Consider the following 22531-nt stretch of genomic DNA (forward strand, 5'->3'; position numbering starts at 1 on the left):
GCAAGTTTAACCAACATTTCCTTGTCAAAAGAACCAAATGAATTAGTGCGATTGAATGAAGCCATGCAAACAAGTAAATCTGTGTCTACCTCATCAAATCTGTCATTTAGTTCTCTAAGTTGTCTATCAATAACACTCAAAAACATTTCAATTTTAAAGCGATGAAGATTCTGCACTTTACCAAAGAACCTTGGTGATCTTACAACCGGCTTGTATCCAGTGGCGGATCTTCTCTTGTGGCAAGGGATGGCGCCGGCCATACCTATGCCATGCCCAAAGTAGGTAGGGTATTTAAGCATATGGCCATGTCAGCCTTGATTACATATGCTAATTATGTGATTAGTTGGCTGTGTTTTATTTGGTATAAGCTTATTCGTCTAATTAACTGGAGGTAAAGACCTATAGTGGGACTGCCCTGTGTCTGCACAAATGAATGAATAGTCTAGCTAACAACAAAATGTTAATCGGTAAAAATCAAATGCTAAAGAATAGTGAATGTCTACTTGTTATGAATAAACACACCTAAAAAACAGGGGAACACTCGTGGAAATGTAGTTTTGTCGTAAAAGTTATACGACGAATTTAAGGGCATCAGTTGTAAAAACTGCATGAAAAATTTAAGATTATAATCATTGTTTGTTATTCGACGAATTTAAGGCGTCAGTTGTAAAAATTGCATCAGAAATTTAGGATTATAATCATCGTTAATAGCATATATTCTAATAAGTGCGAACATATTATAGTTTGTGTATAATAAAATGCTACTTTATTTTTAAAATATTCGTTCTGGTGTGATGATCCGCCATAGCTAAATTTTTATGCTGGGTCCGCCACTGCTTGTATCTAGCATCCATATGAGGAACTTTGACTTCGTTCTTCATACAAAAAGAGGTGACTTCTTTTTAAAAATTCTCCCACCCATCGTCTTGCCGCAACATCTCCAATTGCATCTTTGTCAAAATAATGAGCTCAACCGCATTCACAATATCTTGCTCCCTCCTTTGCAAAGTTATGTTTAAGTCATCTGTGTATCCAAGAATAGTGTTCAATAAACGTGCCATGAAAACAAACTCAAATGACACAAATGATCAAAATGCAATTTGAACTTTCATAGTTTCCGCGCTTTGTGAACGACCTTTTCCAACTTGTAATAGGACCTTCCGGATTGAGCGATACAAAATAAGAATATGTTGCACTGTTTTATAGTGAGATCTCCAATGTGTATCTCCTGGCCTACCTAAACCCATCTCTTGATTCAGACCCTGCCCACTTTCAATTTCACCAAATTCCAAAGCTTCTACAATCTCTTGAGCTTGAGCAACTCGAAGCATTTCATGTTTCTTACAAGAAATCCCAATAGTAATCAACAAATATCCAAGTTGCTCAAAAAACCAAACACAGTCACCATTCTCCCTAGCAACAGCCACAAGAGTTAACTATAGTTGATGTGCAAAACAATGAACATAATAAGCAGAAGGAGATTCATTCATAATCAGCTTCTTTAGACCATTAACCTCACCCTTCATGTTACTAGCCCCATCATATCCTTGACCATGAACTTTAGACAAGCTAAATGATTGTTGCATCTCTACGTATCAAGGCTGTAGTATTCTCAACATGCACAACACCAGGAAAGCGCTCAACAACCCTCCCTTTCTTGTCAATATAACACAAGCAAAGTGCCAACTGCTCATTTTGATACACATCGCTAGACTCATCAGCAAGAATTAAAAAAAACTCATCCCCAAGATCTTCCATGAGAAGTTTAGTAGTTTCTCTAGCACAACATCCAATAAGTTATTTTTGTATCTTAGGGGATGTCATTTTACAATTCTTTGGAGCATTCTTTAGAACAACCTCGTTGACCTCTTTGAAATTTCTAGCCAACCAATTTAGAAGCTCAAGAAAATTTCCTCTATTGAGTGATTCTTCACTTTCATTATGCCCACGACAAGCCAACCCTTGCCGTAAAAGAAATCTCAAGCACTTAAGTGAGTAAGTTAAGCGGGCCTTATAAACAACCTTGTCATGTTTGCTTCTCTTCCTTAAATTCTCACCAATTGTTGTATTAGGTCTAATGATCGACATATTATATTTCTCTTGAGCTAGATTATGTGCACTACTAACAGAACCAACATGCTTATCAAATCTATCCAAATGGTTTCATTGTCTAAAGCCCTCATTCACATAACTATCCCCACCAACATAATTAGTTCTATCTTTGAACAAGTAGCAAACAAAACAGAATGCAACATCCTTTTCCTCGCTATATTCAAGCCAACTATACTTATCAAACCAGCTACTTATGAAACGACGTTTACCTCCACAATTTCTTTGAGGAAATTGCTCTAGTGGTGGTCGACAAGGCCCAAGTGCAATATACTTCATCCTCACTGCATCTTGCTGATTCACACTATAATCTGAGATGGCAATCCTCTTTCCAGGATCATGTGGTAGAAAACCAACATCCTCATCAACATCTTCTAGCCAATCTTCCTCTTTAGATTCTGAAATTGCAACATGAGGTTTGGATATTTCTATGTTGCCATCTATATCTTGAGGTCTTGATACTTCTATACTTTCATAGGGCACATGAGTTTCTGTTTCTGCAAATCCAACTTCACATGCTCTACTACACCCAATCTTCTCAGTTGCAGGTGCATGTGTAGTAGGTTCAGTGTCTTTCCTCACAACTGAATGCTCAGAAATATTATTGCTGTCAACTATAGGCTTTAGTTTCTTTTCAGCTCTACCCCACATTGATTTCAAATCCACAAATGTCTTCTTCTCTGAAGGCTCTACCACCTAAATCACAAAATTATGTGTGCAACAAATCAATCAATCGCTCAATTCTTAATTTTTCCCAATCAATTGGAGGACAAGATTGAAATACAAATTGCAAAGACAGTAATTTACTGACCTTCTTTTCCATGGCTGTCGGCGTTGGCCTCGGTTCTTCTCCTTCCTCAGCATTCTCCTGCTGCACTTGCTTCCCCGGATGCGGCACCAGTGGCAGCAAGAGAGGTGCTGGCGGCAAGGGTGCCAGGGCCGGGTTAGGGTTGGGCGTGAGGGAAGCGGCGAGAGAAGGGGCAAGAGGAGGAGCCGAGTCGGAGAAGCCGTCCTGCCGTGGAGGTGGAGCATCGCAAGAGTTCCGCGGCGGCGCGGTGCACTGAGGCGCCGTTCCCTGCTAACCGCGAGTTGCTCGGCCGCCGCCGCCGCCGCTCCTCATGGCCTCTTCCTTGTGCTTTGTTTTTCTTTTTTTGAGAAGTGATACGAGTCCGTGAATCTGTGTGGGAGGCGGAGAGGGAGGGAATACCGGGATAGGGTTGCCTGTGTGGGCTATTGGGCCGCCAATTGAGATTGCTCCTACAAATATTTTGGCCCAACTATCTGTATACATACTATATATAATTTTTTTTTACCAAAAAATTTGGGGTTCAACTGTACCCCCATGTCCCAGCGTGTGTTCGCCCCTCATAGGGTAGAGAGATGAAGAGAGGGGAGATAGGGGAAAGAGAGGAGGAAGAAGACTCCCGAGAGAGAGGAGAAAGAGGAGTGAGTGAGAATGACATGGTGGGGTCCATGTGGGCCCCACCATTTTTAATTTTTTTATTGTATCTGACATGTGGCCCATGGTTTTTATTATTTTCAGATAAAACTGGCACATAAGCACTACATCAATGCCACGTGGGATAAAGACCGAGTCAAACTAGCCACGTAGGCGTCACGTTAGCTAAAACCACCGGTTTTAACAGTTGAGGGACCCGTTACATCTGATTTTCTGGTTGTTTGATGAAAATCGGATTCGTTGACAAATTAAGAGACCTTAAGTGAACTTATTCCAAAATGAAAAGATAGAACGAAATTGCTACACATCCGGCATAAGATCTTCTTTTTTTTTTTAGAGATCTTGCAAATTCTCTGACTGTTGGATTTTTGTTGACTGTCGTGCTAAGGACCTCCCAAGAAAAAATCAAGCAAGTGCGTGAGGAGGGAGTCGACCTCAAAATCTCAAGTATATGTTGCGGATTTTAAAACCAACGACATATTTACACTACAGTTACATTACAATTAGATCACAGTTGCACTGCAGTTACACCACAATTATAATGTAATTTTTAGTGGATGTAGGTGTAAATTTTGTTGTTTGATCTGAACTTTTTAGTGCTCATTATAGCTTCCGTTGCTGTTAACCCTAATTAATCAAGGTATGATTAACGTCATTTGTTAGACGTATTCTGATATATACATTGTAATCTGAATCGTATGTGGCTAGTTTGGATGGCTTGAAAATCTAAAAGATTTTCTATGAAAAATGTGTCAAATGATCCGTAGATAATCCCAAGATAGAAATGGTCATGGGCCAAAAACGACACGTGTTTATGAATTAGTTGATCCAATGCATGGGAATAATTAGCATTTTGCTACTCCAGAGGGGTGAGTGGCGAAATATTTGCTACTTTCTGAGAGGAAGTGTTACGAGAGCAATTAAAAGACGTCGGGAAGAGTGGAAAAAAGTACAGTAAAATCCCCTTCCCTTGCAGGTGATGATCGCAGAGGAGTTGAGGTCAAATAACCATGGACACATACAGCATTGCCGTGCACTTCGGGCAGTCCTCACAGAGCAGTAGAGGTAGACCTCCTGGAGTCCTGGTGTTGGATGTGTAGTCTTCGATCAACCCCAAGAGTCGGGAACTTTCTGATATGACGTTTTCTAGTATAATTAATCTGAATAGATTTTTATCTAAATTTATTGTATTAGAAAATATCACATATCGTTCATTTGTCGCCTTTTGATCAATTAAGACATTTCTACGTAAAAACCAGGTGGTCGACTCGATCCTCCCCACCAGGTCAGTCTTTGGTTTCCATTCAATCAATCGATCGAAACCAATTAATGGATTACAGGGATGGCCTGCCTAACTGAACAGAAACATATTGCAAGCAAGCCGCGTCCATATCCACGAGACCACGACTATGCCTCGGTCACATACGTACAAACCAGCGAATTGAATTATGTATTAGCTAAGCGAGAAAAAAATCTTGCACAATCTATCAATTTTCTTCCGTTAATTAGTCGGCTAGATTATCAGTCATTGCGTAATTAATGAGTATGTTGCCCTTGTGGCTGCAAAAGAAAGTAATCCGCTAGGATTTGCTGAATTGTGGATGCTATCGTTGTAAAACTATTCTCTTGCCGCATGGACGGGTAAGTGTAATTAAGGCCTGCCCACGGTCGTCTTGACGCTTGACTCCACTGGTATTGGGAGCTGAAAATTACTTTTACAGTCAATTTCCTTTATCCTATAAGTTACTTACATTCACACTAATAATTTTAAGCCTTATTATACTATAAATTACAAAACTAAAAAGGTAATCAAAACTTATGATATAATTATTCTAGACAAGATTATCTCTAGTGGGTGATGTGGCCTCACCATAAAGGTTGGTTTTGAGAACAATGCTTCACCATATAGAGAAATACCCAGAAGTCTTCCGGCTAGAAATAATCTTAGGGAAATTATTAGGGAGTCGTATGTTATGAGAACAATTCCGAGCTCCGCTAGCAGGGAGCTGCCAGGAGCATGCGAACACATTGGCCTAAGTTCGAATCCCTTCCAACTCATGTTTTCTCACTATCTTATTACTCGTTTTGTTTTCTAATATATGACGCCATTAACTTTTCAAGATACATTTGATCATTCGTTTTGTTCAAAAATTTATGTAATTATTATTTATTTTATTGTGATTTAATTTATCATCAACTATTCTTTTAAGCATGACTTAAAATTTCTATATTTTCACAAAAAAATTTGAATAATACGAATGGTAAAATGTTTATCAAAAAGTCAACGACATCATATATTAAAAAAAGAGGTAGTATCTAGCAATAATAGATGCTACTAAGTTTCTTCCTAATACTCTAACATATTTTTTTTCCTAATTTCTATTGACTCCATGTGTTGGTCTCTTTAGTACTCCAACTCATACACTCCCTCCGTCCTCTAATATAAGGGATTTTGACATTTTACTTACACTGTTTGGCCACTCGTCTTATTTAAAAAGTTGTGCAAATATAAAAAACGAAAAGTTATGCTAAAAGTACTTTAGGTAATAAAGTAAGTCACAAATAAAATAAATAATAATTTCAATTTTTTTAATAAGATAAATGGTTCAATAGTGCAAGTAAAATGTTACAATCACTTATATTAAAAGAGGGAGGGAGTATTTTTTTTCCCAATTTCCACTGACTCCGGGTGTTGGTTTGAATCATACGTAGACGGTAGACCTATCGCTTTTGCGGCGACTTGACCCCTGTAGCCTCGCGATCGTACGTGTCAACTGCTGGAAAAACAACAGCACTCTCTAGCTATAGCCTCGCAAGCGTGTCATTTGGGCATAGGTGTCTCTATATATATGCGATCAAGGATGCAGGCTCTACCGCTCTCTTCAGTGATACATCCCCTGGGGAAATCAGCAAGAAACCTGGAGAGCATGTGGTCAAGCAGCCTGCCATCTTACTTGTTCACGCTTGTCACTGGTCTACTGCCTCTACTTGTGCACTCACAGACAGCTTCATTAGGTGCGTCCAATGTTTTTGTCTAACTATTCCACATTATAGACGTTTTGTTTTTCAAATTGATTCATGCATAGAGAGGTTAAAATGACATGTAATATAGAATTCATATAAAGTTAGCGAATCTAGATAATGGATAGAGATGTTAATAAAACGACTTGTAATATGTGTCCGAACTTTATATAGATGTTAGTAAATCTAGATAAGAGATAGCTATAGAGGTTAAAACGACGTATATAGGAGTAGCTTCTTTAGAGATGAATTTTAAGCCTTTCAGGGGCATGTGGCACTGGTTTCTTACATACAGTATAAATAGAAAAATAGTTATAAAAAGTTTTTTGTAAAAGTTAGGAAACATGGATTATTCGGCTAGACATCTCCAAATAACTATTTTTCTATTTACTCATGGAACAAAAATAATAAATACAGCTACAAATGTAACGGCACTTTTCGTAGTCTTAGTTGTTATTTTAGCTTTTATCATGTGTAGATTGAATTTGACCTTTGCATATTTTTATAGAGGCACATATATGACATAACCATATAGAAATGTTTGTAACTATTTAAACCATATGCAAGAGATGAGGGAATGCGTCCTCGAGGACTTAAAATCGTCTCCCATACTCTTTTCGTTTTTATACATCCACAGTGTCATACACCATATTTTGTCATGTAATATTAATACCCTAAACATATAAGATGAGCTGATAAAATTTACCTTTCTAGTTTCTACTGTACCCATGATCCCTTCACAAAACATTGACGATACCTGTCAAGCGCTTCGTGTGATAGGGTAGCTGGCCCTCGGCTACGGAGTTCGTAGCCGCGCGCCGTGATGTTGGGCAAGGTTTTCCCCCTCAGCACCGATAGACAGAGGCAAAGAGGAAGAATAGAAAGTTTGTGATCAACTCGTTACCTTCCAAATTCTGAATACAAAACTTAAGTAGGCACTCGGGCCTTAATTCTTGGCGCTAATCAAATCATTGTAACTAATTATTCCTATTACTAAGGATCTGATTGATCCTTCTGTTTTCAAATCCACGCGCTAATCCTGCTCAGCCGCGCGTGATCGCGTATACAGCGTCGACGGCGCGCCTTCAGCGCCCCTGATCTTGCGGCCCTTCCTTGTATAGGTGCGGCCCCACATGACAATACCCAAGCATGGTACCTTCAAAAAACTTTAGTAATACCACCAAGAAACATCGGTGCCATCTTCATGATACCCTCAAGGTATCATAATACTTCGAGGCATCATACCTCTGTGATACTGCTGAGACATCATACCAGCAGCAGAGTATTGTGTCGTGGTTTTTCCCTAATATACTTTCCAGGAAATACTTCTTAATTGCCCTCCATTAAATTTGAGACTTCAGTACAAAGCCATGAGCCCATTACATATTTTGGGAATCATCTCCTTTAGAGTAACGTATGCAATGAATTTCCTCCATATTTAAAAAAAAATCCATACTGTAAGCCCCTTGCAAAGCACAGAATTATTCCAACTACAATATACATCTCATAGCATGGAACCATTTTCAGACTCAAACAAACCTACCGTATCATTTTCATTTTGCCAAGTTGTACCTGATAAATTTTCATATTTTTGGTGCCAATACGTTTTATGGGAAGGATTATTCTTCCATGACTATAATTATAATTCTATTGGCTAACCTGCGAATTAACATGTGGAGTGCAAATGGCTCAGCTGACTCCCTCCCCTTGTAGATGAAGGATTTATAAGCATCGATTGTGGGCTTTCCAGTGGCTCCAGCTACCTGGATGAGAAAACAGGTCTCAATTATACATCAGATGATGGGTATATATACACAGGAGAGAACCACGACATCTCTGCAGAATACAATGGACAGGAATTGTTCAAGACAGGCCTGAACCTCAGAAGTTTCCCCACTGGAGGTCGAAACTGCTACACCTTATCTCCTGCAACAACTGGCCAGGAAGTATCTTGTAAGAGCAACATTCATGCATGGGAACTACGATGGCAAGGGGAATGATCTTGTCAGCTCGCCACTGGTTTTCGATGTCCATATGGGGCTTCATTTCTGGGACCGGATCAGTGTCAGTAACTCAGCCAAGACTTACATCGCTGAGGTGATCGTTGTCGCAGAGGTGAACTCCATATCAGTTTGCTTGATGGACATTGGCAGTGGGATTCCCTTCATATCATCACTGGAGATGAGGCAGATGAAGAGTTCATTGTATCCAGCAGCCAAGGCCAACCAGTCCATCGCACTGCAGGAGCGACATAGCATGGGGACAAGCAGTCTACTAAGGTAACTATGGATACCTTAAAGAATTCAACAAAATATTAAAGAATTGTCACCTTTCCCGTGCGTTGTGTATAACATAGATGACTTTTCCAATATCAAAATCAAGTACAATTATATTTGTGATAGAAGCTATTGCATGCTTAAGTTTCAATGTATCCATATTTTAGGAGAAAACTAAAGTTTATTGGACACTAGCGAAAATTTTGCCTTGGTTCAAAATAGTCTAATGTGCAACAAGTTATTTCATAATATTTTGAGCCCAGCTACTAATTATTAAATTAAAATTCAAGGACAAAACCAATGGCTTACCACTGGACCCAGCCAGACACCCTGAGCAGCTAGCTGCCCAGGCTTGCTTGTGCGCGGCAAAGGGTTGGCACGTCATGCCACTGGCATTGGACCATACATGCGCCCGGTGGTTAGTTTCAGGGCATGTACAATGGAGACCACATATTTTGGAAACCCCCTATTAAGGGAATTCGGTTTATTTTTTGTTCTACCGAAAAATGTTTCACTTAGTGTACTCACAATGTTTCACTATGTATAGATCTAATGTTGCAGTGAACTGAAACATTATTTCACTATTTGCTGAAATATTGTTTTTATATAAGGTGAAACAACACCCGATTTAAACGAGTGAAACATTTTCGATCTACTTAGTGAAACAATTCCGATATACCTGGTGGAACATCATGCAACATTTAAAAATAATTCAATAATAAGCTAAATTTTTTTCGTCGGAATATATTTATGTGTGGTATTGTTTTGAAGATTTAATTGCAACGAAATTAATGGTGCAATCGGATCATGATTTGAATAAGTAATTTAGGAGAAAAATCAGTTTAAAGTAGTTTTGCATGTAAATCGGGCGCTGATGTCATGCTGACGTCAGCGCCCAATTTTGCTCCAAACGGATCGGTCACCCAAGCTGTAGGCTCGTCCAAATTGGGCATATAGCAATATAGAGTTTATTCGATGCACACAAATGGTTTTATCCAATATTAAAACTTTTTTTGTTAGGCCAATTTTACTTTATTTAACTATGGGGCGAATTTATCTACGTTGTATATAATGCATAGAGCAAATAATAATTGTTTCAAAAAAATAATGTATTTACTCTTTTTTAAGATTCAAAACTATTTTTACCCTTACAATACATCACCATGACAGTGTCACAACAAACCATTTTAATTTGGTCCAAGAAGAAAAGCAATATGAGTTTAAAAAATTTAATAATAAGATCCCTGATGTTTGATTATGAAATAAATTATGGGCATGCTTATTTTTTCACAACCCTGAAGCTTCATGAAGGTCCAAAAATTAACCATCTACCTTAATAGCAATAGCATGCATGCACTTATCGACTTGAACTTTGGGGACCATTCATTTTTCAACCCTGGACCGAATATAATACAGTTTTGAATGATGTAATGCTAGCATGTCGACATGACATAAAAAATCTTCAAAGTTATCACTTTCTCTATGGCGTATATAAAACCTAAAAATAAAGCAAAATAAAGTAACCATCTCATAGAAATATCTTACAAATATGGATAAAACCATATTTTACGTACTTGATAAACTTTGTTTTGCAGTGGGCCTAATTTACAGTTCCAAATACTACTAAGAATTTTTTTTTCTATATTCAAAGTAATTTAATAATTCAAAAAAATGAATTTTTCAACTGTTGAGTAAGTATTTTAATTTTAAAAGTAGTGTACTCTGTTTCTTTCGAACACGCATGAGATTTGCATACCATTCCACTAAGCAAGAAATAAAAGAGACGGTCTTACAAAGAAAAAAACGAAAAACACAAAAAACACAACCACGCACACCCCCTTCTAGGGTACAAGAGCTATTGCCCTACTTGGAGCTTCGAAGCTCCCGCCAAACACCAAATCGCGCCCTCTTTAGCAATTGCCAAGACTACTTTCGTCACGCTAGGAGTAACACCATTGAAAACACAAGCATTTATGTGTCTGAAAATTTCCCAAGCGACCAAGATAATCATGGTTGAGCCACTTCTCATTCTTATGCAACCCTTTTATTACTTTTGACCACCAACACAAAAATTTTCACGTGTCTTGATCCAATAAAATTAGTACTCTCTGATTATATGACATTGTTTAACACTAATTTTAGTGTAAAAAATGTCATATATCAATGACCTGGAAGAGTATGTGAACTTTGAAAACTCTAAGAGAAATATATGTTGCAGAAATAGTGGCTTTAATAAAAGTTTATTTGTCTCATAAGATATGGTTTTAGTAAGATTTTGAACTTATTTTGTACATGAAAATTATGCTCTATTTTTCTTGTACCACATTTATTTAGGTTTAAATACTACATGCAGCAGGAAATATATTTTTAGTGCTGTTCAAAGTCATTTACTAATTTCTATGTTTTTAAATATTTTTAGTGTATCAGCACATGTACATCACCATGTTAGCACCGTGTCACCAAAATTACTACTACCTCCGTTTCAGGTTATAAGACTTTCTAGCATTGTCCACATTCATATGGATGTTAATGAATTTAGGTACACATATATGTCTAGATTTATTAACATATATATGAACGTGGGCAGTGCTAGAAAGTCTTATAATATGAAACGGAGGAAATATATGTTTAGGCCATGCTTGAAATTAAGTGCATGGCTTTTAAAATTAAGCGTTGTAGACATCGATTGCAACAGAAATTTGAGCACAAATTGTCTAGAAAGACACTATTAACTTATTATATACCTGATTAAAGCATAATAGTTACATACGAATTTGAAATATGATATATTTTTAATTGTCACGTTTCAGAGGTATCCGGATGATCCTTACGATCGATTGTGGTGGCCATGGCAAGGTAGCTCAAGATTGCTCAATATATCTACAAACCAGACGATTAAACGCTACTGGAATGACAAATTCGAGGTGTCAGCCCGAATCCTTCAAGCTGCAGTCACCTCGCCTGCCACCTCCATCCCCCTCAACTTCTCATGGACAATTCCTACCAGCTGGCCTACTATCGAAGCAGTGCCTGCATACTACGTTGACGTGCACTATACTGAATTCCAAAAGCCACAGGGGCGTGAGTTTAATACATACTACAATGGCGCGTTGTGGCCAGCAAACGAAAACCCAATTACGCCACCTTACCTCTTAGCAGACTACACTTTCTCTACTTCTCAATACACCTCTGATAATGGTTTCTATAACATCTGCCTCGTTGCTACCAACACCTCTATTTTGCCTCCCAGTCTCACTGCCTTTGAGATATATTACCTGGTTCAACACAATGGCACCATGACTTCTCTAGAAGATGGTAAGTATAATCATTCTCCTGATCTCTTTGGTCTCCAAGCACCACTCAATAGCTTTCTTTCCTTTTTTTCACTAGTATAGTGCCTGTGCGTTGCAACAGGATTTTAGTTAAGGAAAATTATCATTAACCCGTTATTACCATTATTTTCTGCATATATCATCTCTTAATTGCTTCATGTATTTGTTACACAATTTTCCTTCCCACAAAAAGTAGAGTTGGTGGGGTGGTTGACATGTGAGCCCTCTAGCCCCACTGGTCTCTTTTCCTCTAGAAAAAAAAAGGTAGAGTTGGTGGGGGTGGTGATCGGGGTTGTGGCAAAACCATCACTACTTTCTTTAAAGGAGTATAGAAACTAAACCACTCAATAGTTTGTTTTGTTAACTCCCACAGATCATCATAGTAATACAAACAAAGAGGACAAGGATGGAAGGTGGAAAAAAGAACTTGCCTGATAAAATGAATCAATTTGAAGTTTCTAGAAAAGTACCTCCACTACGAGATCCCTGCTAAAACCTCTCCAATATCAGTTCCCACCTTTGAGGGAATTTAATTGCAATCACTAAAATTTCAATCATGCTCTGTCAAGAGTACTTTCCTTTTTAGAAAAGAAATGATTGAATTATTCTCTTTTATATGTGATTGATTCTGTAAAAATTTTATATGGCTGTCTGCCATACTTTTCCTCTTCCAAACCCTAAGTGTTATCTAATGCTATTTTCTCCTATACAAACATTGTAGTGGGATAAGATTTTTAAGTAGAGGACAAATGATCCATATATGCTAGATCCAACAAAGGTACAAATTTAAGATGATGTTCGAGCTCTCCGACTGCTTCTTTTCTACACAGCTTTAGGAAGAGTTGTATAATTTGCTGACAATCACAAAATACCTAGAGAAGGTTTCTTGGAGTCCATCGACTCTAAAACTCAGATAAGAGATTATTCAAATCAAATTTAAAAATTCATAGTTGACTGCATAAGAACTTACTGAAAAAAAAGTTTCTTCTCAGCATTGAGTGCCATCACATTTCCTTATCTTCCATCCAAATACCTGAAAAAAGAAACATCTTTTTAGTTGAATCAACCAAAATATATGAAGCAAGAGCAAGACCCGTGCATGTCGTGCAAATTAATCAGATTTCTAACTTAAGTTCTTATAAGATTTACTAATGTATCTCCTCCTGTTTCCTTTTTATTGTAACTAGTTGATGCTATGATGACTCTTAAAACTGAGTATCAAGTTAAGATGAACTGGATGGGTGACCCATGTCTACCAGAAAACTATACATGGACCGGGTTGAAATGTCAGAGCGATGGAGTCACTTCAGGAGTAACATCTCTGTAAGTGTGCGGGTATATTAACAAATGTTTTTTTTATTTCCACTAGCTAATTGTAAAGATGGTTAATCCAACAGCAGACATATTAATTTGTATCTTGCTCTAATTTATCCAAGCACTCTTTACTTCTCTGTGAACCTTATTTTTCAGAGACTTGTCCAACAGTGATTTGAAAGGTGCAATATCTGATAAATTTTCTTTGCTGAAATCACTACAGTACTTGTAAGTATAATTATTATGAATACATGATGTATTACTAGTTAGCATTGCATTCAATGCAACAGTACATACAAGTGGGAAGTTTCACAAGATTTATTTCAGGAATTTGTCATACAATGATTTAAATGGATCAGTACCTGACTCTTTAGTAAACCTACCCCTCCTTGCCCTGTAAGTTTTATCCTCTAGCAGTTTATAAAGCAGGGAGTTATTCAAAGTAATTGAAAAAATTATTTTTTCTATTAATGCACCTGCAGAGATTTGTCAGGGAACCATCTTATCAGTACTATTCCTGATGCCTGATGCACAAAACAGTCACTCACATTGAGGTTTGAATTTCTTCTGGTCTTTATTTGTTCTTTATATTTACTATTACAATGTTAAGAATAAATTTATAAAAATGGCTTGCAATAATTGGACTTACTTGGAGAAGTTTAATGCATTAAAGTATCTGAACAGTAGTCTAAAATGGCAGGAAGTCGGGACATAATGGAGCTTATAGTCATATGTTGATTTTGGATTTATGGTGAAATATATAACAGTGTATCATGTGTTGAGTTCAATGTTACTGGTCTGGAAGATGTTTATAGCAACCATGGAGCATCCCTAATTTTCATGTCTTTCTACCCATTTCAGTTACAACTTACAACAATATTTTCGTTGTTTCAGGTATGACACCACAAACGGAGATCCATGTAATGGAAAATCGCAAGAGAAGAAAAACACAGTTGTCCTATTTGTTGCCATATTTGTCCCAGTCCTAATTGTGGCTATTCTAGTTTCTACTTTGCTGGTGTGTTATTTTTTTAGAAAACAAGGTAGATCTGCTTTGCCAATTCTTGCACCATTTCATTTATTACACAGGATTTCAGAAACTGGCTATAACATCTGACTCTCAAATAAATATTGACCAATTATTTTCCTATTAAGTTTCCGGAATCAAATTTATAATTAGAATCTAAAATTTAGACAAATGGTTTCAAGGCTATCAGCCTATCACGGATCACTAATTTACTATTGCATATACACATAAAAATCATATGATCTTAAAATATTTTTTTCTTTAATGGAATACATGTGATTTGACCTAATACAGCTTCAAATATGCTAATTGGATGCACTGACATTCCAGCCACCACACATAAAGAAGACCATGAAGATCACATACACATATCTGATGGCCGTGAGTTCACATATACAGAGCTCATAGAAATGACAAATAATTTCTCAGTGTGCATTGGTGAAGGAGGGTATGGGCCTGTCTTCCATGGATGACTAAAAGAAGGTACTCAGGTTGCTGTCAAGATGCATTCTCCAACATCAACAATAGGGAAAGGAATGACAGAGTTCTTAGCTGAGGTATTCATTAATTTCAGCCCACACAACTAACATGAATGCAATATATAGGTTTGTTTTTCCATTGCACCATGCTTTTTGTTTGAGTGAATTTTGTTTTCATCATCCCAAAAAGTGCATTTCTTTTGTACCACTACTATTCATCCGTTCATTTTATTTTAGCCATTGACATCTTTTATCAGTTAAAAATCACACTATCAGGCAATGTTCATAAAGTATTAAAAAGTTCCATTGTCTCCCGGTAGGTAATGGCAGTGGTAAAACCAAAACCCCATTGACGGACAATAGTAGCAAAACGAAAATGCACATTTTGAGATGGCAAAATAAGTACATAACTGCAGAAACAGGAACTTTCTCTTCATTGTTTACCTCACCCTCATAGATATAGTCTCTTTGCAAATATCCTTGACCCCAAATGGCATGCATCAATGTTATTTCTGATTGTTTTCATTAGCTTTCAAACAGCTTAAATGTTTCAAGTACTTGTTTTGACTAATTCAATAATTAGGAGAGTTTGGTAATTGTAATACACTATTTGGCTGAAAATTTCCATGCACATATGTGGTGCATTACAATTAATTAAGTACTAAATCATCCATCGTACGACAAGTTGTTTTTTGGATGTTGAAAAGATCTAACAATAGGAATTCCTGAGGTTTATAAATTATTGCATAAAATATACCAAGTCAATTGCTAGAAAGTTAAGGGACAAAAATTAACTCCATCACTTTAATCAACAAGATATCTTTGACCTGGCTTTACAACTGAAGAAAGCATTTAGTAACATCCGCAGATTCTTAATATGTTTTACTATCTTACTTTGTAGGTTGAAAGCTTAACAACTGTGCACCATAGGTATCTTGTTTTTCTGGTTGGCTATTGCAGTAACAAGAATCATTTAGCTCTTATTTATGAGTATATGCCAAACGGAAGCCTTTATGATCATATACGAGGTTTGTGATATGCAAACTTCATGTTGGCTTTATTGTGCTGTGTCATTCCTGTAGAACTATAAGAATGTCTTACTCAATATTGTAATATGTCAAGGATTTATAAATTGTCAATTGATTACATCTTGTAAACATCCAGGACTACATAAAAAAGAGTTTCCAAATATGGACAGTATTTCATAGGGCATACCTATAGATATGAATATTAAATTACAACTAATATCTTTTCCCATCCATAAATTATGAAGCGTATACAAATTTGGAATGATACTAATTGTTTGCATAACTAAGTTAGCAATAGCAGACACAAACGGTATTAGAACACCCTTCAACATTATTATGAACAAAAAGACTAAGGTGCAACCATGAAAGTTTATGTGTCATGTGTTAGGAGCTGTAAGTAACTAAGTGTGTTCCGTTAGTGTATAATCTGCTCCACACTGTTACATTTTCATCATTAGATTTTTTTTTAAAAAAAAAACATGTGTACTCAATGGATCTTTTAAAACAATAAATTGTGTGATTTCAGAACTATCAGTAGAGAGTAAATTCTAATATGACGGGGTAACTAGTTTTGCCATAGTTCATAGGTGTATCATAAACAAGCTTGCTGATACTCAATTTGGACTTGTGTGACATAATCTTACTAACTTTTTAGTGGTCATTTAGGCAAAAATGCAATTGTCCAAACATTGGGATGGCATGATCGAGCACGTATTGCACTTGAAGCTGCACAAGGTTAGTCTTGAGAGAATATATTTTGTTAAATATGCAAGCTAATACACTGAACATGCAATTTTCTACGTAGGTTTGGACTACTTGCATACAGGCTGTATGCTACCAATAATACACAGAGACCTGAAGTCACAGAACATTCTACTCGGGCATGACATGGTTGCAAAGATCTCAGATTTTGGATTATCCAGGTCTTATCTCAATGATGCACAAAGTCACATATCTGTGACAGCTGCTGGAACTCTAGGCTACATCGATCCAGAGTTTGTTGCTATACCTACTTTATCCAATAATCACCTATGAATTAGTATTAGGAAGTGAAAAAACTAGCTTTCACTAAATACGCACTGTTGCATTGGTTCATCCTGAATTGGTTACAAAATAAACTTGAAAGTTTGATAAGAAAACCAATATTGGCAAATACTAATTGGGTGTTTGATACAAACTGTGTTTATCCAGGTACTGTCTTAGTGGTAGACTCACTATAAGTAGTGATGTCTTCAGCTTTGGAGTGGTTTTGCTTGAGATTGTGACAGGCGAACCCCCAATCATATCAACCACCGTGCACATTGTGCAGCGTGTAAAGGAGAAGGTTTCTATGGGCAATATCGAGGCAATTGTTGACCCACGATTTGGTGGCGAGTACGATACCAATTCAGTCTGGAAGGTTGTGGACATAGCACTGTTGTGCACCAAGGAAGCATCTCATGAAAGGCCAACAATGAGTACAGTGGTGGCAGAGCTAAAGGTTGCATTAGCATTGGAAAAGGCTCGTGCAAGTGGTAGCATTAGTGACATTAGTCAAGGAGGTGCCAATTTCGAGCTATCAATTAACTCACTGCTGTCAGCAAGATAAGAGTGTTTGCGAGCATATTCCAGTCAGTGTTAAAACCTCCTTATTTATAAGTGTAATAACCATCAATAAGCACGCATGGAGTTGCGTTGTGCCCTCTGGATTTGCAACTAAAATTGCTTCATGAGGGATGTATCAGAGACATAACATTACATGTGTTCCTTATCCTATTAAATCAGCACGAAGCTTTTGCTTTGTTGAATGAGCATTGTACTCCCTCCGCTTCTAAATATTTCACGCCGTCGATTTTTTTAAATATGTTTGACCGTTCGTCTTATTCAAATTAAATAATTATTAATTCCTTTCCTATTATTTGATTCATTGTTAAATATACTTGTATGTATACATATAGTTTTACATATTTCATAAAAGTTTTTGAATAAGACGAACGGTCAAACATGTGCTAAAAAGTCAACGGTGTTAAATATTTAGAAACAGAGGGAGTATAAAAATTAAATCAGCAAGCAAGCATTAGCTCATTACCAATTGTACCATGACTTCAGGAATGTGGAAGTTTCTCCTGTAATAATCTGGATCAACATGCTGCATAAATCTAGCTTGCCTGAGAGACAGATCTGCACGAACTGGCAACTGCAGGAACAAATATCAGGACGGAATCAGTTTTCGTTGAGCAAATAAATCATCAGGACGCATCTCCTCGCGTTCCCAGGAACGAGCACGTGCCCACGAAGACCATTTACCTGAAGAACGCTTCTCCGGCGTGCGGATCGTACTGCGGCCAGCGATGGCGCGCTCGCGGGCGTTCGTCGAAGCCCCCATCGATGCCGGCGGGCGGAGTTCGTAGGTGGGCGCGCGATGTGGTCGGTGGAACAAGTGGGTAGCTAGCGGCGCGGAGTGGTGGTGGACTCGGCGGAACTCGATCGCCGCCGCCGCCGGCGGGCGAGGAGCCAAAGAGGCGAAGCCCCCGCAGTCGAGCTCGTCGGGCTTGGCCTCCGGCATCGTGGGCGGATGGGCCGGACCAAGGGTGAGGCTAACGGGCCGGAACGGTGTTGCAGTTGGGCTGGCACGTGATTCTGTGCTGATTTCAGTTGTGGGCTCAACGGGAAGTGGCAACTAGACTGTGACCAAAGTTTCATTTTGGATTATTTTTGAGCCAATGTAATATTTTCTTTCCTTCCATTTTTTTACCACCCTTTCTATCCATCTCTCTCTCTCTTTTATGGAAGAAATGAATATATTACTTATTTAAAATGTCCTCGCAAACTAATTGTGAGATAAATTTACATGTTCCTTCCAATCAGAAATCTGAAATAGATTCAGACCTTGATCTATTAGCTAATAGGTGGCTAACATGATTTTGGCTACGGTGGATTTTGATATAAGGGCATCTACAATGTGAGCCACTCCTAAAGTGTACTCACTAACTGAGAATACTCGTAGGAGAACTCAGCTCGCAATGGAGGATATCCCTGAATGGGTTCCTCAAGATCTGAAGCAACCCGGTGGAGATACTCCTGTCCACAATGGGTGTCCTAGCCCACGAAGTCCATTTACTTCCCTACCTCCCTCTTCTCTTTTTCTTCGCCCCACTCTCTCTCCCTCTCGCCGCCGCGCCACTCTCTCTCCCTCTCACCGCCGCCCCTCGCATCTCCCTCTTGCCCGGCGGACGATGTGAGCAAGGGGACGACCCAAGGGTACCCATTGTAGATGGCCTAAAGGCCTTCGCTTCACTGACTATGTAGGCTAGTTCTAAGTGGTCCTTCTCCTTTGAGTTTAGCAGTTAGATAACTGTTGCACAATCAGTCTTGACTTTGATGGGGACCAGTGTCCACTGGATGGCCAAAGCAATTCCTTCTGCACATGTCGGAAACTCACTGGCATCGTCACTACTTGGGCCGCTGCTCCAACCGAAGCTCCACCCAGCGGCGTCTCCATCGGTGGGGAAAGGCAAACAGGAGAGAGGGGAGATAAAAAGTGAAAAAGAAGATACTGGTGGGTCCATTGCAAATAGCCTGCACTGTGAATCAGAGCTTAGGCCTAGTTGGTAACCGAGACATAAACAAATAATATGCGCTGTGAAGCATGTGTCTACATTGGGGCTTGGCTCTGGTTGGCAACTGAGACTCACAAAGTACGGTACTTGAACAGCTATTTTCGCCCTGAGTTTAAGTAGGGTATGTGGAATCCGATAAAAGTTTGTGTTTGAGCAGGACTGACATGGCGGATCTGGAGCACAAGCACGTAGGCCCCCCTGAAAAAGCCAGAGCTCAATGTTGAGTTCTAATTTGCAGTATTTCCGGATAGGAGTAGTTGAAAAGAATAAATAACAGTTGTACTACAATATAAAAATGGACATAAAACACATCCTCTCTGTAGCTAGCGTATGGCTCAAGATTGATAGAACTAGGATGTTTCATCCAATTCTAAGTTTAGGACGAAGGAAGCAGATGGTTTGTAATGACGGAATTATTGATGTCAAAGTGAAAACGCCGACACGCGGAACAGAGCAGCCTATATACGTCAAACTCTACTCAAAACCACAGCAGTATGAACACAGAAAAAAAATAATCAATTTCCTCTCCGTGTCAACTGATCATATATATTCATATATACTCCCTCCGTTCCTTTTTAATTGTAACAATTAACTGGTAATACAACTTTGACAGCTAATTATTTTTTAATCGATTAGATTATTATGAACGTATAGTACTTATATGTTAATTAGTAATGTACTTTGATAATATATATAGCATCTATCTAAGTATTTAGATTTTTTTTTGAAAAAAAAGAATGAATAAAGTTTAAATATGGATAGTACTTTATAACAAATATAAATGAGCGGAGAAAGGATATGTGTGCCACTATGCATCTCGTACGTCTTAATTAATTTGCGATTGATTCGATCGTATAATGAGCCACAGCAGTCACCGTCCTAACAGAAGATTGTTTGGGGATTCTTTAAGCATGCATGCGTGCGCATGAGGTCCCCAAGAATCAAAAATCAAAATCAGCTGGCCCAGTTCACACGGTGTAAACTGTGTTCACTCGGTTTCTCCTTACTCCTGTCGCTCTCAAGGTTTTCTTCTGTTAAAGTCAGCTTATTATTGTCGTTCACCTTGGACTGGTGCTAATATCCCCTCTCTCTCTCTCTCACACACACACATATACATAAAAAGAAGACTGTTTACACAATTGGTAGATATATATTGTACTCTAGTCACGGGGTTCACAATTCTGGAATCCTAGTTCGAATTCTGCGAAATCCAAACCTTTTAGATCGGATCGAAAATACAACCGACTCGATTTCTAGGTTAAGTTTAAAAAAATCAAAATTTTAAATATTTCACAAATTTTATCTGGATTTCAACAGGTTTGTCGGTTTATCAACGGATTCTGTAAAATCCAATGATACCGCTCATGAACTGATTGTAAACTCTCGTCTAGTACTCATGCCCAGTTTCTTACCTTTGACCTACCACTAAACATGCATTCATGCATTCGTTAGTAGTTCCTCCATTCCAAAATAAATAAACCTAATAGAAAATGTGATACATTAATTCTACTACTATCAACCTGGATATGCCATCCCAATTTTAGGACGGAGGGGGTATGCTGTAGTTTGTGAGATCAAATTAAGGTCATCCACCTATTGTGTCTCACATAATTGTTCAATCCTTTTTAGCTAATAAAGTAATTTCTTGCACATTAAATTAACGTAATAATTAGTGAAGAATTGATGTCACGTTCCATTTTTATTTTAAATGGAGCCTCTGAGTTGATGGTCTGTCTAGATTTCCAACGTTAAGTACTCCCTCCGTTCCTTAATATAGGGCGTAACTGCTTTTGAGCCCAGTTCCATAATACAAGGCGCAGCTCCTAGTTGCATGCAGAAATTGATTAGTACTCTTGGGCTCCTGTGTTGAGCTGTTGCATGCATGCAGAATTAACTGTGTTTGGCTTTTAAAAAGCCCCTCTCTCTCACTGCTTCATGGCTGCATGGCTGCAGAAGTCAGGTGCATGCTGCATGGCTCTTAATACCAGCGTATCTACCGGTGCAAGTATCAAAATTTCACACGGTGTAACTGCTGTTGAAACAGTTTTATTGATCTTTGCAATACAACACTCACGCCCTGTATTAAGGAACGGAGGGAGTATTGCTTTAGAACGCAAGGATGTGAATGTGAAAGCAACCGAATTTTTTTACTGTATAAAAAGAAAAGGTAAACGGATATTCTTTCGTGTAAATGAGGAGAGAAAAAGAAGATTCCATCCTCTTTGTTCAAAGTTCTTTTTAAGTTTAGGCCCCGTTTAGTTCTCAAATTTTTTCCCAAAAACATCACATCAAATCTTTGGACACATGCATAAAGCATTAAATATATATAAATGAAAAAACTAATTGCATAGTTAGGGAGGAAATCGTGAGGCGAATCTTTTGAGTCTAATTAGTTCATGATTAGCCATAAGTGCTACAGTAACCCACATGTACTAATGACGGATTAATTAGGCTCAAAAGATTCGTCTCGCGGTTTTCAGGCGGATTATGAAATTAGTTTTTTCATTCGTGTCCAAAAACCCCTTCCGACATCCGGTCAAACATCCGATGTAACATCCAAAAATTTTCTTTTCGCGAACTAAACAGGCCCTTAACCGTCAAATCGTTGAAGATGTCCGGTTTTCATCCTACGCTAAAACCTTTTTTTTTCTGTTCCAACCTATATGTATCTGCAGCACCACCACACCAGCATGGTTTTCTATACCAGACAAATCTTTTAATCTACCAATAAAAATTCAAGTCTAAATTCAGTCTAAGACGATGAACAAAACAAGACAAACTGAAGTAAATAGTATTAGTTTTTTTATTTACTTTCTAGCAAGATTTGGGTTTTTGTTCTCAATCAAGGTTGTCAAAGTCATAGATTCTGAATCAGATTGAAAAAGCT

At 38.0% G+C, this 22531-nt stretch overlaps 1 protein-coding gene, 1 long non-coding RNA gene and 1 pseudogene across 7 annotated transcripts; 1 reads left to right on the plus strand and 2 right to left on the minus strand.

Moving 5' to 3' along the window:
* Nucleotides 1-664: 664 nt before the first annotated feature.
* LOC9268272 (uncharacterized) lies at nt 665-3292 on the minus strand. Of its 4 annotated transcripts, XR_010735207.1 has the most exons (4): nt 2921-3292; nt 2322-2805; nt 1136-1413; nt 665-1024 (listed from the first exon to the last, which is right to left on the minus strand). XR_010735207.1 is itself a non-coding variant. In XM_066304375.1 (3 exons), exons 1-3 carry the CDS (start codon nt 2930-2932, stop codon nt 903-905), a joined length of 618 nt encoding a protein of 205 aa, XP_066160472.1. In that variant the 5' UTR covers nt 2933-3292; the 3' UTR covers nt 665-902. The 4 variants fall into 4 exon arrangements, 2 of the variants coding, with proteins under 2 accessions (XP_066160472.1, XP_066160473.1); XR_010735206.1 differs by having other exon boundaries at nt 1136-2805; XM_066304375.1 differs by lacking the exon at nt 1136-1413.
* Nucleotides 3293-6412: 3120 nt separating this feature from the next.
* Nucleotides 6413-17832, plus strand: LOC4346835 (senescence-induced receptor-like serine/threonine-protein kinase; annotated as a pseudogene).
* LOC9270810 (uncharacterized) lies at nt 7457-18559 on the minus strand. 3 transcript variants are annotated; one of them, XR_010735155.1, is made up of 7 exons: nt 18332-18559; nt 18114-18221; nt 13168-13230; nt 12629-12683; nt 8678-8827; nt 8470-8524; nt 7457-8352 (listed from the first exon to the last, which is right to left on the minus strand). It is a non-coding gene; the product is annotated as an uncharacterized lncRNA (long non-coding RNA). The 3 variants fall into 3 exon arrangements; XR_010735156.1 differs by having other exon boundaries at nt 12629-12686; XR_001540173.3 differs by lacking the exon at nt 12629-12683.
* Nucleotides 18560-22531: the final 3972 nt, after the last annotated feature.

This window comes from Oryza sativa, chromosome 9 (assembly GCF_034140825.1).
Source record: "Oryza sativa Japonica Group chromosome 9, ASM3414082v1".
Taxonomy (NCBI): domain Eukaryota; kingdom Viridiplantae; phylum Streptophyta; class Magnoliopsida; order Poales; family Poaceae; genus Oryza; species Oryza sativa.

Bases quoted from the DNA above. Each gene is read 5' to 3' on its own strand.
- LOC9268272 (XM_066304375.1), bottom strand. The intron at 1,025-2,321 runs GTAAACGTCGTT...TTGGATACACAG, and splicing joins TCCTCAAAGAAATTGTGGAG to ATGACTTAAACATAACTTTG.